This window comes from Perca fluviatilis, chromosome 5 (assembly GCF_010015445.1).
Source record: "Perca fluviatilis chromosome 5, GENO_Pfluv_1.0, whole genome shotgun sequence".
NCBI classification, from domain to species: Eukaryota; Metazoa; Chordata; class Actinopteri; order Perciformes; family Percidae; genus Perca; species Perca fluviatilis.
The window spans coordinates 2710848-2727507 of record NC_053116.1 but is presented as its reverse complement, the minus strand read 5'-3'; the positions used below and the strand labels follow the sequence as shown (position 1 = coordinate 2727507).

Here is a 16660-nt window from a genome sequence, read left to right as displayed (position 1 = left end):
AATCTATGCATCCCTTCATGAAGTCCCAGTCACAAAAATAGTTAAGTTCCCTTTGAAAGACACGAACACCATGAAGCTGGCGGCCAAGGCGATGCAACCTGAGGTTGATGGTTGATTGATCGTAACGGTTCAATTTGAGATCCCATGAAATCATATATATGTTCCGGCTCAGTGTTGTAATGCTCATTTTTATGCAGATGATAGCATTCTGTTCACCACAAAACAGCGAGGCCTTCTCCAGGTTACAGTCCGCTTTCAATGACCTCCAGACCTTCCTGTTAAGTTTAAATCTTGTTCTCACCACTGTCAGTTACACTGTGAGTTATGAAAATGTCACGGGTTGTGATTCTTCCTAAACAGAGGCAAGTTGTTGAATGGTGCACTTGTCTTGGTTTTGTCTGAAGTCCCAGTTTTCCTCAATTTGTGTTTTCTGCAGATGTTCAGCAGCTGTTGGTGGTTAAAGAAGAGGTTCCCCCTGAGCAGCAGGAGTGTAACTCCACTGTGGACGAGCAGGAGCCAGAGCCCCACCACACATTAAAGAGGAACAGGAGGAACTGTGGAGCAGTCCGGAGGGAGAGCAGCTCCAAGGGCTGGAGGAGGCTGATATTACCAAGTTCCCATTCACTCCTGTCTCTGTGAAGATGATGAAGAGGAAGGTAGGAACAACGTTAACTGTGTGTGTGTGTGTGTGTGTGTGTGTGTGTGTGGCTGTGTTAGGGCTGTGACGATCACCGCAATACCGGCGGTGACGTTCCACTACCGAGGTGATGACATCATCACCACATATTAGGGGGGCAAGATATATCGACTCAATATCATTATCGCGATATCACGTTGCACGATATTATACCGAAAGTCTTGCGATATTTTGTTTGTGTTGCATCCTGCCCAACATGTACCCAAAGAGTATAGAAGCAACAAGAGGCAAAACATTGTGTTGCATTCAGTCCAAGATGGCGGAGCTGCACTCAATAGAATGTTCCATTGCAAGCTGCAGCACAACGTTCTATTGAGTTTCGCCTCTTGTTACATCTATACTCTTTGATTCACCTCTCAAAAAATACACATCACTTGGTAGCGTTGCATTTCCCCCGACTCATTTCCTGGTTCTCCTTCTCCATAACAACATGAAATCAAGGAGAGGGTTAACTTTTCCTGCTCCAGATTTCCCACCGTGGTCAGAAAGAACAGGGGAGACACTTTGTTTCTTTCACTATAACGCTAGATTCGCTACTCACTCCGATGAAAATCGCCGTCACTCTCTCACTTCTCCTCGCTCTACCACACACACACACACACACACACACACACACACACACACACACGCCGGCTCGACACACCCACCAGCGGAGAAGTATAAACATCAGCTGCGTGGAGCGCCTTATTTGCCTGCGCTTCTCTCTGATTCTCCAAAAATTGACGCTAGAGGGAACTGAAACATTGCCCGTACGGGACGCTAGTTAACAAACACTTGGCAGCAGGTAACGTTAGCCTACCGTTAGCTAGCAGCTGGAGTAAACATGGTTAAAATGCTGACAGCTAAATGGTGTAAAAGTGTGTCTGTATTTTACTGGAGAGGATTGTAACACCAGACTGTAGGGAGACAGAGAAGGAGGGAGGGGGAGGGAGACAGAGAAGGAGGGAGGGAGACAGAGACAGATATTGAGGGAGGGAAGGAGACAGAGACAGGGAGGGAGACCGAGGAGGGAGGGAGACCGACAGAGATGGAGGGAGACCGAGAAGAAGGGAGACAGAGACAGAGAAGGAGGGAGGGGTAGGGAGACAGAGACAGAGAAGGGGGGAGGGGTACAGAGATGGACGGAGGGAGACAGAAACAGAGAAGGAGGGAGAGAGAGACAGATTGAGGGAGGGAGGGAGACAGAAACGGAGAAGGAGGGAGACAGAGAAGGAGGGACGGACACAGACAGAGAAGGAGGGAGGGAGAGACAGAGAAGAAGGGAGGGAGACCAAGACAGAGTAGGCGGGAGAGAGACAGAGAAGGAGGAAGGGAGACAGAGAAGGAGGGAGGGTGATAGAGACAGAGAAGGAGAGAGGGAGACAGAAGGAGGGAGGGAGACAGACACAGATGGAGGGAGAGAGACAGAGACACAGACAGACGCAGAGACACAGACAGACGCAGAGACACAGACAGACACACAGACAGACAATATATTGTGTATACATAACCAATCATAATTATAACCAAATATATCAGTGATTGTAATTTTCCTATCTGGGGAAAAGTTCTGTGTCATGCTTTAAGGAGAGCAGCAGGTGTTCCTTCAACTCTAATCAAGCCTGCCTTTGATGTTTTATCAACACACCTGCAAACATTGTTATACAGTGGGATCCAGTGTGAGACAGCTGTTGAAGATCCCTTCAAAGAAGCCTTAATGAACCAAAACCGTACATGCTAGCAATACAGTGATTTCAACGTTGGAGAAACAAGGCCTTTGTGAACATATCGGTATATAATTTGTGTAGATAAAAATAAAAAATGACTCTGAAATCGTAGTTACAAAATACTCTCCATTTGCATTTGGCTCACAAAAGAAATTGGATAAGTAACATTATAGTGAATGAGAGATTTCCCAACGGTCTTGTGGCTCTGAGGCAGATAATTCAAAAACTGTAAATCCTACGGCTTACCTGGGCAGATTAGCTGAAAGTATACAAAAATACCTACGTTTTGATGTATAAATTGGTTATGACAAGTAAAAATTGTGGGTGTAAGAGCAATTTATAGAGAAGGGACAAAGATAATTTTTTAAGGCTCTGCACGCTAGTTGATGACATCACCCACTGTAAGTGATTCAATACATACCAATTATAAACGCTAAAAAAAATCCTGAAATGATCACTAAACTTAAACAGTGATTTCACAAAAACTGTAAAAGATATCAAAACACAGAGTAGACCCTGAATAGCTGAATTATTCGTGAATGGTTTAAAGTTTGAATCACATCTGTAAGTGAAAGAATGTAGGAGATACATTATAAAGCAGATGAGGATTTGAAGGATTTGAAGCCTGCTCTCATTGACTTTAATGTAAAAAAAAAAAAAAGTTTAAAAGCTTAATATTTAAAAAAAAAAAAAGTATAAATATTAGAACAAAAGTTGAAGAAGAGCACACATCTGCTGAAAGAGCTGAACAGTTTGATAGTTGAATGGTTTTTGTAGCCGAACGTATGCAGAAGTTACGGACAACCGAAAAACTTACGGAAGAAGAATAGAGAACGGATTAACAATAGTTGAAATGCTGCCGAATCAGCATTCCCACTAATTAGGTGTGACTGTGGTTGTAAAATTATATATTGTAATGTTTTGTATTTCACTTGCGTTGAATATTTATTGTTTTACTGACCTACCAAGGGAATACGGGCGGAAAATAGCACTTGTGCTACAATCTGGTACAATGCATCTCTCCTTGTTCTTATACAAGGTTAATGTTAAATTGTGCATTGTTGACATTGCTGCAGTATTAAGCGAGATCGCTGCAGTCGGCAGTCAGCGAAACAAGATTCAGTGTAAGTTAATAGGGCAATTGTCCAGCTTGTATTTACCTTCACAAAAGTGCTTTCTTTTTGCCACTGACAGCCTCAGATTAATATCCTAAGTGTCTGACAACATTATGGAAAGGATTCATTAAAATTGTTAGAGTAAGATCTTTTTTTAAACATGAAAACATCAGTGAAACTGCGTTTGCACAGCGTTAAACAAAAAAGTATATCTCTGTAGGGATCCTTTCCATAATGTTGTCAGCTACTTAGAATATTAATCTAAATCTAAAAATCTAAATCTAAAAAAACAGCACTTTTAGTGGATGCTAACTGACGATGCCCTATAGCAGGGGTCATCAACAAAATTTTTTCGAGGGACAGAATTTTTCTAAGCAGACACTCCGGGGGCCAGATTTTCAAATAAAACAAAATTAAATGTATTTATACCTAATACGCATACTCTTGTTTGATATTTTCTACTTTCTTACTAAATTTATGCTATATTTTTTACATTTATTAGTGTGAGCAAACTCCTAAAAAACATAATTATAACTTCATAATGATAACTTCCTCTTTAACTAGAAAATTATCTTAGACTAGGAGGCAGTTCACTGAGGAATGATGGTTAAAGTCTGGGAAATGTTGTCCTGATTGGTGGAAAAATGCTTGTTAGGTAAAAATGACAGAGCAGATTGAAAAATCTCTTTCTACATGTTTGTGTCTGTAGAAGAGGTAGGTCGGTATTGGTAAGTGTTGACTTTTCACTCACTAAGGTTTTATTCCACTTATAGTAATGATGGTAGCGTTAGTTGTGCTGCGTGTTTAAACACACACCTCCGTGTGTGTGTGCGCGTGTGTGCAGCGTGGACATTGCTGTTCAGAATCCCGTCTATCTTCTAAAATGAAACTCTTGTATCCAAATGATTTGTACTTGAAGCTGCATGGTATTTTGTCTGGTTTACCTGGGTGTTGTCCAGTTAAGTGTGACTCAACTTTAGATCCGCAATACCAAGATTAATCTGAATGTGAATAGAGATGCAATTACAGGGGAGGGGGCAAAATGCTAAATACCAGAACGCATTTACTTCTTCACATTTTCGGAATTCATTATTATTCTGCGGGCGGGACTGACCTCTTTGGCGGGCAGGATGTGGCCCACGGACTGCCAGTTGACGATGACTGCTGTAAAGTTTTTCCTATTTAACACTGGACCAATTTCAAAGATTGTTGTTCCCATCAGTAGGGGTATGACAAGACACAGCCCACGAAACGAGACACCAGATTGGGTTCACAAGAACACTATTTTAAAGATAACTTCAATGAAGAAATGGGACTGGAAAAAAAGTCCTTTATTCAATCACAAAATGAAAACGGAGCACTGAAAGGTTTTGCCACAACCTTAAATGACGGGCTTCTCTCCTGTATAACGAACAGTTACACAGTAACTTATTCCATATGTATGGAGGAGAGAGAGTCTTTTTACTCAGAGAACCAAGGTTACAACATAACTGAGCGTTTTCTGGCAGTAGTTGAGACCAAATGTTTTGTACTTGAATTTGTCATTGTACAGTAGACAGAGAGAAATAAAACTTATTTTACTATTGTTTCACATTGATTACGTTCCAAAGCACAGATAAATTGCCATCAAACACTCAACAGAATGATGCTCTCTTATCTCCTCCTTTGTATTTTATTAATTGCAGCACTAAACAAGGAAGTAGGCTACTCAAGTATCGATTTATGAACATTATAGGATGAAGGGAGAAAATTTAAACGGTTAAATATCATTAAAAGTAAAGTTAGGTTTTGCTGTCCACTTACCGACTAATTTTAACAGAGAAAGAGAGTGGTCTGCTCGAGACACCGCCACAGTGAACTGCACGCTGTGGACGCGTGTGTGTCTCGGCAGAGAGAGAGAGAGAGAGAGAGAGAGAGAGAGAGAGAGAGAGAGAGAGAGAGAGAGAGAGAGAGAGAGAGAGAGAGAGAGAGAGAGAGAGAGAGAGAGAGAGAGAGATCTCGTGGGGACAATATCTCGTCACACCCCTACCCATCAGTCACTAACACACAACGGATGTCTTCATGTTGGGGGGGGGGGGGCGGCTGTGACTCAGTGGTAGAGCGGTCGCCTGCCAATCGGAAGGTTGGTGGTTCGATCCCTGGCCCTGCAGTCCCATGTCAAAGTGTCCTTGGGCAAAACACTGAACCCCAAGTTGCCCCCGATAAATTGTAAATGTGTGTGAATGTTTATCTGATGAGCAAGTGGCACCTTGTACGGCAGCCTCGGCCACAGTGTATGAATGTGTGAATGGTAGAAAAGCGCTATATAAAACAGTCCATTTACATGTTGTTAACACGTTGATTTCATGTAATTCTGAGCCATTTGGTAACTTGCCAACAAACCATTTCTGTACACCTCGTGGGGTTACCTAACACTATTTAACATGCTACTATCATGATCCCTGAAATGAATATCTTTTGCTACGTTTACACCTCATGTAGCCCGATGGCTTCTGTAGTAACATGTCTGCAACCAGAACAACTTTACCTTTATTTTGACATCAAATGGATGTATTTCAAAAGTTTGAATGAGATTTAAAGAATGAAAAATACCCAGAATGTATGAAAGGTTTATGTTATTTTAAAGTTGTCATGGAATTTCTAACTGAAAGTAAAACTGAAGTGAGTGCGCAAATGTTTTAGTCTTGAACATTGTCCCCATTCGTTCGAAATTGTTTTGAATATTTCGGAACTTATAAAAGTTATGAAGAGTACATTTGCTTCCATAATATGTCTGCAACCGGCCCACATTTTCCTTCATTTTGTCATAAATTATTGTATGAAGAGTTAAAATTGTATGAGTGACAGCAAGTCTAGGGTTAAAAGGTTTTTCACTAACTCTGTACCTCTGTTTGTCTATTCCTATAGAAATGGAGAGGAAGAAAGGAACCCAAGCGTTATAGCTGTCAACACTGTGACAAATCCTTCACAACATCTGGATATTTAAAGATTCATCAGAGAGTTCACACTGGACAGAATCTACACAGCTGTGATCAATGTGGGGCAGCTTTCACACGACAGAGTAGCCTAAAACCACATCAACGTATTCATACTAAAGAAAAGCCGTACAGCTGTGATCAATGTGGGGCAGCTTTCACACAACAGGGTAACCTAAAAAAACATCAACGCATTCACACTGGAGAGAAGCCGTACAGCTGTGATCAATGTGAGGCAGCTTTCACAAGTCAGAGTAACTTAAAAATACATCAACGCATTCACACTGGAGAGAAGCCGTACTCGTGTGAACAATGTGGGAAAACTTTTTCTCGGAGTCATCACCTTGAAATGCACCAACGTGTTCACACTGGAGAGAAGCCGTATTGGTGTGAACAATGTGGGAAAACTTTTTCTCACAGTAATAGCCTTAAAAACCACCAGCGCATTCACACTGCCTCGTGAACATGTTTTCAGAGCCAAGCACTGTACGTTATTGTTACTTTCTTTTGAAGGGTTAGTCCTATTAGAAGTGGGTCAAATGCTGTTTCTCCTGATGCTGTGTGTTTTAGTGATCACTTACTGAGAATATATTTTCTCATATAAAAAAAGCTGCATATAAAACAAAAACAGCTCCTTATGAAAAAATATACACGTTACAGTCAGGTAGCTTTGTGTAGCCCTTGACGTCCAGCCGTCTGCTGTCAGAGCAACAGCTGGTGCTTCGGACAATTGGTTCTCTATTTGGGTTTTGCTTTTTTGTACAACACAGGAATTATGGTCTGGCCGAAATGGGCTCGTGAAGGAATAGTGTAACGGGGCTCAATTACTTTAACCTTGTTCGTAAAACCTGTGTATTTCACTACAGAGTAGGGTCTCCTATCCGCGGCTATAAATGTACCAATCGCAGCAGTGATGTCTTTTGCCCTGTTTGAATCAGTTGGAAATTGCTGCTTAAATGCTGTGTGAATGTTAAATGCTGAAAGGCTGATTACAATGCATTGCTGGCTTGAATGTCGATAGATAGATAGATAGATAGATAGATAGATAGATAGATAGATAGATAGATAGATAGATGAACTCACTTAAATTGTCATGTCAGAGCTGGCAAAAATTATGTTTTGCAGTGGTCTATCCTAACGCCCCCTAATACACGCCATGGTTCAGATAAAGGATCTTTGATGTTCACAAAATTTTAAGGAACATGTATAAAAATAATTAGTTTTTTTCACCTGACAGGAAGTCAATCATCTTGGATTTTGTGCACAAATTTTTATTCTGCGAACATGTTTAAGGACTTTAGAATGCAGAAAAACTCTCAAAACCTTGCAGCCATGTTCAAACCAGTAACTTTAACAGTGTTTCCCACAGGTGGTGGTGGGTCGCGCCAGATGTGAAGGCGCGGTGCATGATGGCTGGGTACAGTAATAAACTAGTCAAACGAAGGTGAAAACAATGACCATATAACATCAGACAATTTAGAAATAAATATCTATTTACATACTAGAAAATGCGTGGGAATGCTGAATAGCTGAATTGCTAAAGCTAAACTGGATGAATAGCTTAAATCCGTAAGAAGAAGTTGAAGAAGTGAGAATAGTTGAAAAAGTGGAAATCTGTTTAATAAGTATGAATTTCCTTAAAAAGTTAAATGGAGTTCTGAATGTATTAAGCATGGAAGACTTACAAATGCTATGAGAAACATGTATTAAAATGCCGAAATTAAAAAAAAAATGTTTAAAAAATCTCAAATGGATTGCACTGCTGAAAAACTTGGAATTTGAAATGTAAAATTGTCAGTTGGAAGCTGAACTGCATTACCTTAATAAGCTAACAGCGGAAAAACATTTCAACAAAAGCTGGAAGCTAAAATGTAATATTGTCAAAAGTGGAAGTTCAAATAAATTGACTAAAAAGGCTGAAAGTTTAAATACTTTGTATTATTATCAGCCATATCCATTGCGTAGAACAAACAAGCATGACCCTAAAGAGCTGAGAGGTGGCTATATTGCCTGAAAAGAACCTGGCTATATACATGGATGAAATCACAAATGACCAGAGAGAGAGAGAGAGAGAGAGAGAGAGAGAGAGAGAGAGAGAGAGAAAAAATGGGGGGAGGGAGACAGAAGGAGGGAGACACAGACAGAGAAGGATGGAGGGAGGGAGACAGAGACAGAAGGATTGAGTGAGGGAGGGAAGGAGAGACAGAGAGAGGGAAGGAGAGACAGAGAGAGAGAGGGAGGGAGACAGAGAGAGAGAGGGAGGGAGACAGAGAGAGAGAGGGAGGGAGACAGAGAGAGAGAGGGAGGGAGACAGAGGGCTAGATTTATCAAGCCGTTTGCGCCTGTTTCCAGGCGCTAATTGGTCGCAAAGACGGACGTAACCGATGCGGGCTATTTATAAACAGGGTGCACTTGGGTAAAATCGCAGATTGTCTGCCACATGAGCGAGAAGAGACAAGTTGCGCTTTCAATATGCGTTCGTGGGAGGGTCATAGGGAAAGTGGGAGTTCACCCAAAAAGGTGGGAGGATAAGCGCAAAGTGCACCTAATTATATATTCCGTGGTATTTACAAAGACTGTCAGTAAGAGCGTGCCTCTATTCTGCGGGGGAAATTCTCTGCCTCTTAAAAGCAGGTCTAAACCAGCCGCAATAGAGTTTCCTCATAGACCTTTATGCCGCTGGTGAAATGGCAACAGTAATTTGAGCAAGACGAAGACATAGGCGAGGCTGAAAATATTTTTAACTCAAGAATCACACTTTGTCATTGAACACAACATCATTTAGCGTTACAGATCAAGCAGCCATGCAATATTAGTTACTGTCAAAGATGACATTGAATCTCCCACTCAGCGTTCACATCTCCATTCCAGCAGTTGTTAAATTCCTCGCTACATTACAAGTATTGGCATCAGGATCATTTCATAGCATCAGCAGTGGGAATATCGCAGTCTGCACTCAGCCATATCATAGCACAAGTACCGCTTTGCTACAGCGCAATTTACGGTATAGTGGGCGGAGAAAGACGCTGGTTGCCTGATGGGTGTCAGGGTTGATAAATACTACGCAAAATGTGGAAGCATAGCGTGCGCTATTACCGAACTCGCATAAACAGACACAGCACAAACTGCGCTAGTGTTAGTAAATTAGGCCCAGAGGGAGGGAGACACAGAAGTAGGGAGACAAAGGAGGACAGGAGAGGGAGGGAGACAGAGAAGGATGGAGGGAGGCAGAGACAGAAGGAGGGAAGGAGAAAGAGACAGAGAAGAAGGGAGGGAGAGAGACACAGACAGATAAGGAGGGAGACAGACAGACAGAATGACAGAAACAGAAGTGGAACGCAAAGGATATAGACTAATGTTCATATTAATACCTGTAGTATTCAAGTTGACTGTCTAAACCGGAGCATCTTCGCCTCCTTAACAGTTTCTCCCTACTCAGTGATACACCCGCTGAGAAGCCAATTCTGGTTATTGGGAGCTCTATACTGCGACATGTGAAGCCGGCGGCCCCAGCGTCTGCGGTCATATGTGTCCCCGGGGCTAGAGCGGGTGATATAGAATCCCATCTAAAGCTGCTGGCTAAAAAGAACCGTAAATACAGTAAGATCATACTTCACGTAGGTGGTAATGGTCGTAAATCGGAGATCACTAAAATTAATGTTGAGTCACTTTGTGCATACGCAAAGACAATGTCGGACTCAGTAGTTTTCTCTGGACGCCTGCTAAACCTGACCAATGATGAAATGTACAGCCGTACGTCATCCTTCCACCGCTGGTTGTCGGGGTGGTGCCCAGCTAATGATGTGGGCTATGTGAATAACTGGAGGGCGTTCTGGGGAAAGCCTGGTCTGATTAGGAGAGACGGCATTCATCCCACCTGGGACGGAGCCGCTCTCATATCTAAAAATCTGACAACCCAAGTTTGATATTAGTAATCAGAGGTGCAGTGCAATGCGCCCCTCTGTGCTTCCGTTGGAGCAGTCACCCACTCATAGTCTAATAAGCACGGTGTCTGTCCCCCGGCTCAGATCGGTTAAATCAAAGGTAAACAAAAGATGCGCTATACTTAACAACCTAATTGGAATTAAAACGACTGCAACGATAGAAAAAAATAGGAAAATTAGATGTGGACTATTAAATATTAGATCTCTGTCATCTAAAGCAGTATTGGTAAACGATTTGATATCAGATAATAAAATTGATTTATTTTGTCTTACTGAAACCTGGCTGGGCCAGGAAGAATATGTCAGTCTAAATGAAGCCACTCCTCCCAGTCATATTAATACTCAAATTCCTAGAGGCTCAGGCCGAGGAGGGGGAGTTGCAGCCATCTTTGATTCAAGCCTGTTAATTAATCCTAAGCCTAAACTAAATTATAACTCGTTTGAAAGTCTTGTTCTTAATCTTCAACATCCAAAATGGGAAACATTACAGCCAATTATATTCGTTGTTATTTACAGGGCTCCAGGTCCGTATTCTGAATTTTTATCTGAATTCTCAGAGTTTTTATCATGTTTAGTCCTTAAATCTGACAAAGTACTTATTGTAGATGATTTTGATATCCATGTGGATGTTGACAATGATAGCCTTAGTACTGCTTTCAACTCATTATTGGATTCAATCGGTTTCAGTCAGAGTGTGCACAAGGCGACGCACTGTTTAACGACACCCTCGACCTTGTGTTGGCATATGGTATTGAAATTGAGGATTTAATAGTATTTCCGCAGAATTCGGTATTATCAGATCATTCTTTAATTACTTTCAAATTCTTAATACCTGAATATACTAAATTAGATAAAAACGTATACACTAAATGCCTATCTGACAGTGCTATAGCTAAATTTAAGGAAGATATTCCAACAGCATTTGACTATATGTCATGCCTTAACATAACAGAGGACCTTTATGTTAACCTTAGTCCCTCTCAAATTGATACATTTGTAGACGGTGCTACGACCTGCCTACGGACGACTTTAGACTCTGTTGCTCCCCTCAAAAAGAAGATGATGAAGCAAAGGAAACTAGCACCTTGGTATAACTCCCAAACTCGCAAATTAAAACAAATCTCGCGAAACGTCGAAAGTAAATGGCGTTCCACCAAAGTGAAAGAATCTCATTTGGATTGGGAAGAAAGTCTCAAAACCTATAGGAAGGCCCTAAGAAAGGCCAGATCAGACTATTACTCATCACTAATAGAAGAAAATAAGAACAACCCAAGGTTTCTTTTCAGCACTGTAGCCAGGCTGACAGTCACAGATCTATTGAGCCATCTATTCCTCTAGCTTTGAGTAGTGATGACTTCATGAGCTTCTTTAATGATAAAATTATAACAATTAGTGATAAAATCCATCACCTTTTGTCCCTCAACTTCTAACGGTTCACCTTTAAACGCAGGACCGCTAGAAAGAACGACTAGTCCCGAGATATTTTTAGACTGCTTTTATCATATAGACCTTCAACAATTAATGTTAAAGATATCCTCAGCTAAGCCATCTACCTGTCTCTTAGACCCCATCCCCACAAGACTACTCAAAGAAGCGCTACCCATGGTTAACACTTCATTACTAGATATGATCAATATGTCCTATTAACAGGTTATGTACCGCAGTCATTTAAAGTAGCTGTTATAAAACCTCTTCTAAAAAAAACACCCTTGATCCTGAGGTCTTAGCAAACTATAGACCTATATCTAACCTTCCCCTTTTATACAAGATCCTTGAGAAGGTAGTTGCTAATCAGTTATGTGATTTTCTACATAGCAATAGTTTATTTGATGACTTTCAATCAGGATTTAGAAAGCATCATAGCACAGAGACGGCACTGGTGAAAATTACTAATGACCTTCTAACTGCTAGACAAAGGACTTGTCTCCATTCTTGTTCTCCTAGATCTTAGTGCTGCATTTGACACTATTGACCATACAATCCTGTTACAGAGATTGGAACACTTATTGGGCATTAAAGGAATCGCTCTAAGCTGGTTTAAGTTCTATTTCTCTGATCGATCTCAATTTGTTAATGTTAACAATAAATCCTCCAAGTACGCTAAAGTTAGCCATGGCGTTCCACAAGGCTCAGTGCTTGGACCAATTCTATTCTCCTTATATATGCTTCCTCATGGTAATATTATTAGGAAACACTCAATTAACTTTCACTGTTATGCGGATGACACCCAATTATACTTGTCAATCAAATCCGACGAAACCAATCAGCTAGCTAAACTTCAAGCGTGCATTAAAGATATAAAATCCTGGATGACCTATAATTTTCTGATGTGAAACTCTAACAAAACTGAAGTTATTGTGCTGGGCCCTAAACACCTCCGAAACACATTATCTAAAGACGTAGCTACTCTGGATGGTATTGACCTGGCCTACAGCACTACTGTCAGAAATCTAGGGGTTATTTTTGATCAGGATATATCCTTTAACCCCCATCTAAAACAAACCTCAAGAACAGCCTTTTTCCATCTTCGTAACATTGCCAAAATTAGGAATATCCTGTCTCAAAACGATGCTGAAAAACTAGTCCATGCATTCGTTACTTCCAGGCTGGACTATTGTAATTCCCTACTGTCAGGTTGCTCAAATAAGTCCCTTAAGACTCTCCAGCTGATCCAGAATGCTGCAGCTTGTGTTCTCACAAGAACTAAGAAAAGAGATCATATTTCTCCTGTATTAGCTTCTCTGCATTGGCTTCCTGTAAAATCCAGGATTGAATTTAAAATCCTTCTCCTGACCTACAAAGCTCTAAATGGTCAAGCACCATCATATCTAGAAGTGCTCCTAATACCCTATTGTCCCACTAGAGCACTGCACTCCCAGAATGCAGAGTTACTTGTGGTACCTAGAGTCTCTAAAAGTAGAATGGGAGCCAGAGCCTTTAGTTATCAGGCTCCTCTCCTATGGAACCAGCTCCCAATCTGGGTTCGGGGGGCAGAAACTGTCACCACATTCAAGAATGAACTTAAAACTCTCCTATTTGATAAAGCTTATAGTTAGGGAGTGAGGACTTGCAGTGTCCACCTAACTGGCCCACCTGCTTCTCTTCATATAGTTAGATTAATAATATATAACAAAAGTAGAGGGAGGCAGGCCAGCACAGCCCGATCCGGCAGGGGAGAGTTTCAAGCCCGAACAGGCCACCTCTCCTTATGACCTGTCTCTCTTAGTTACGCTGTTATAGTTCTAGACTGCCGGGGGACTTCCTTCCTTTGACACACTGAGCTGCTCTCTCCTCTCCCTTTCTATTATTAATCTATTATCTGTTATTAATCCTAGCTTCTGGGGAGTTTACTCCCCGGAGTCCTTATGTTTCTTCCCCCAGCGTATTTCCTTGGAGAACGTTGGCACCAAGATCCTGGTTGCAGCTGTTGCCGTGGTCCTGCTGCACTCCCTGCTGAGCTCAGCGGTGCCCTGCAATGTCATCCTGCGTCCTGCTAAAACCTGCTGCTTCCTGCTACGTCCATCCATGCTTTGCTGGGCCACGCTACATCCTGTAACGCCCTGCAGCGCCCTGATATGACATGAACTACTACGACTACCATTTGAAGTCACTGTTCCATTATTAATGTGACTATTATCGCCAATGTTCATCGCATCCCCAACCGGCACCGTCAGACACCGCCTACCAAGAGCCTGGGTCTGTCCGAGGTTTCTTCCCAAGAGGGAGTTTTTCCTCACCACTGTCGCACTGGTCGCACTGCTTGCTCTTGAGGGAATTACTGCAATTGTTGGGGCTTTGTAAATTATAGAGTGTGGTTTCGACCTACTCTATCTGTAAAGTGTCTCGAGATAACTCGTGTTAGGATTTGATACTATAAATAAAATTGAATTGAATTAACAATCAGAGCACCTGCTGTTAATATGTCACCTTTGGCACACTGCAGCTATTCAGAGACAGAGCAAGATCTCAAATAAAGGCTCAGACTGCCAAAAGGATAACTGTTATCATTCAATTGACGTCATCCTGAGCACCACAAGGCCTTTGTGAACGTATCGGTATAAAATGTATAAGTATAAACTTAAAAATGTGGTCATATCAGCGATTTAAAAAAAAAGTGGTTCGCTCTGCATTTCGCTCGGAAATGTGGAGAATGTTAAACAGGGCAGCGACTGGAGAAAGGTGTGGAACTCTTGTCATTTGGAAGCTCAATGAGCCAAAAGTAAAAGGCGTATCACATACCTGAGCACATTGCCTGAAACTAGACAAAAATACCTACATTTGGATGTATAAAGTGTGTATGACAAGTAAATATTGTGGGCGTGAGAGCAATTTATAGAGAAGGGACAAAGATAAAAAAATTGTAAGGCTCTGTGCTCTGGCTATGACATCATCCACTCTAGCTCTTGCAATAAACACTCCTTATAAACGCAAAACAATTCTGAATTGATCAATAAACTTAAACAGCTTTTTCACAAAAACTGTAAAATATATCAAACTGAAAAGCCATAGCCGGATAGCTTAATATTCTGTGAACATTTTGAAGTTTTTTTGGTGTCTGTAGGTGAAAGTATGAAGGAGCTGAAATTTTTGGGAGCAGAAGACTTTAAGGATTTGAAGCATGCTCTCATTGACTTCAATGTTAAAAAAAGTGTTAAAAAGCTTAATATTTTAAAAAGTATAAATAGTAGAAAAAGAGTTGAAGAAGTCCCATCATTAGCTGATAGAGCTGAACATTTTAAAAGTTGAATGGTTTTAATAGCTGAACGTATGCAGAAGTTATGCAGAGCCAAAAAGCGTATGGAATAACAATAATAAGAAAGAACCGAATAACAATACTTGGAATGCTGCTGAATCAGCATTCCCACTAACTAGAAAATGCATTTCCTGCAGAAAATGCATGGAAATGCTGAATTGCTAAAGCTAAACTGGATAAATATATTAAATCCGTAAGAAGAAGTTGAAGTAGTGAGAATAGTTGAAAAAGTGGAAATCGGTTTAATAAGTATGAATTTCATTAAAAAGTTAAAAGCTTATGCTAAACTGAATTATCAAACCCAGATCTCCCACATCAAAGTTATGTGTCATTACCGCTACGCTATGACCACTCAACAGATGGTAGGTGCTCTTTCAGCTCTAACAAAGCCTTTCTTTGATCTGTAATTAACACACCTGCTATTAATATGTCACCTGTGCCACACTGCAGCTATTCAGAGGCACTGACCGCAAGCTCTCAAATAAAGGCTCAGACTGCCAAAACGATAACTGCTATCAGTCAAATTACATAATCCTGAGCACCACAAGGCCTTTGTGAACGTATCGGTATAACATTTATGTGGATAAACTTAAAAATGTGGGCATATCAGCGATTTTAAAAAAAGTGGTTTGCTCTGCATTTCGCTCAGAAATGTGGAGAATGTTAAACAGGGCAGCGAATGGAGGAAGGTGTGGAACTCTTGTCATTTGGAAGCTCAACAAGCCAAAAGTAAAAGGTGTATCACACAACTGAGCAGATTGCCTGAAACTAGACAAAAATACCAACGTTTTGAAGTATAAATTGTGTATGACAAGTAGATATTGTGGGCGTGAGAGCAATTTATAGAGAAGGGACAAAGATAATTTTTTTAAGGCTCTTTGCTCTGACTATGACATCATCCACTCTATCTCGCGCAATACACGCTCATTATAAATGCAAAAAAATCCTGAAATGATCACTAAACTTAAACAACTTTTTCACAAAAACTGTAAAATATATCGAAACACTGAGCACACCCCGAATACCCGAATATTTTGTGAACAGTTTAAAGTTTGAATCACGTCTGTAGGTGAAAGAATGTAGGAGGAGATACATTTTGAAGCAGAAGAGGATTTGAAGGATTTGAAGCATGCTCTCATTGGCCCAATCCCAAAGTCCGGACTCGCGAAATTTGTAAGGGCTTAGGGTTGTCCCAATGTGGAATTTCAAAGGGCGTGAGGGTTTGAGTACACACTTACCGAGCCCTTTCCGTGAGTCTGCATCGATGCAGACTTCACCAAAGGGAATTACCCACAGTTCAAAGCGTTGTGACGTTTACTGCAGAGACGATAGGGAAATCCGGAAATTACGAAGGTAAACAACAGCACGACACACGACCACGGAACGGACCAACCTGTTGTCCAGCTTGTAAAACAAGAGTTTGGAATCAGGTAGCCATCTCCTGGGCCTTGGCCGTGTGGAAAGCAACAA

At 41.1% G+C, this 16660-nt stretch overlaps 1 protein-coding gene across 1 annotated transcript; it reads left to right on the top strand.

The window, feature by feature from the left end:
• Positions 1-613: 613 nt before the first annotated feature.
• On the top strand, positions 614-8405 carry LOC120559408 (zinc finger protein 664-like). Its single transcript, XM_039801107.1, has 2 exons — positions 614-656; positions 6426-8405. Exons 1-2 carry the CDS (start codon positions 642-644, stop codon positions 6954-6956), a joined length of 546 nt encoding a protein of 181 aa, XP_039657041.1. The 5' UTR covers positions 614-641; the 3' UTR covers positions 6957-8405.
• The last annotated feature ends 8255 nt before the right edge of the window (positions 8406-16660 follow it).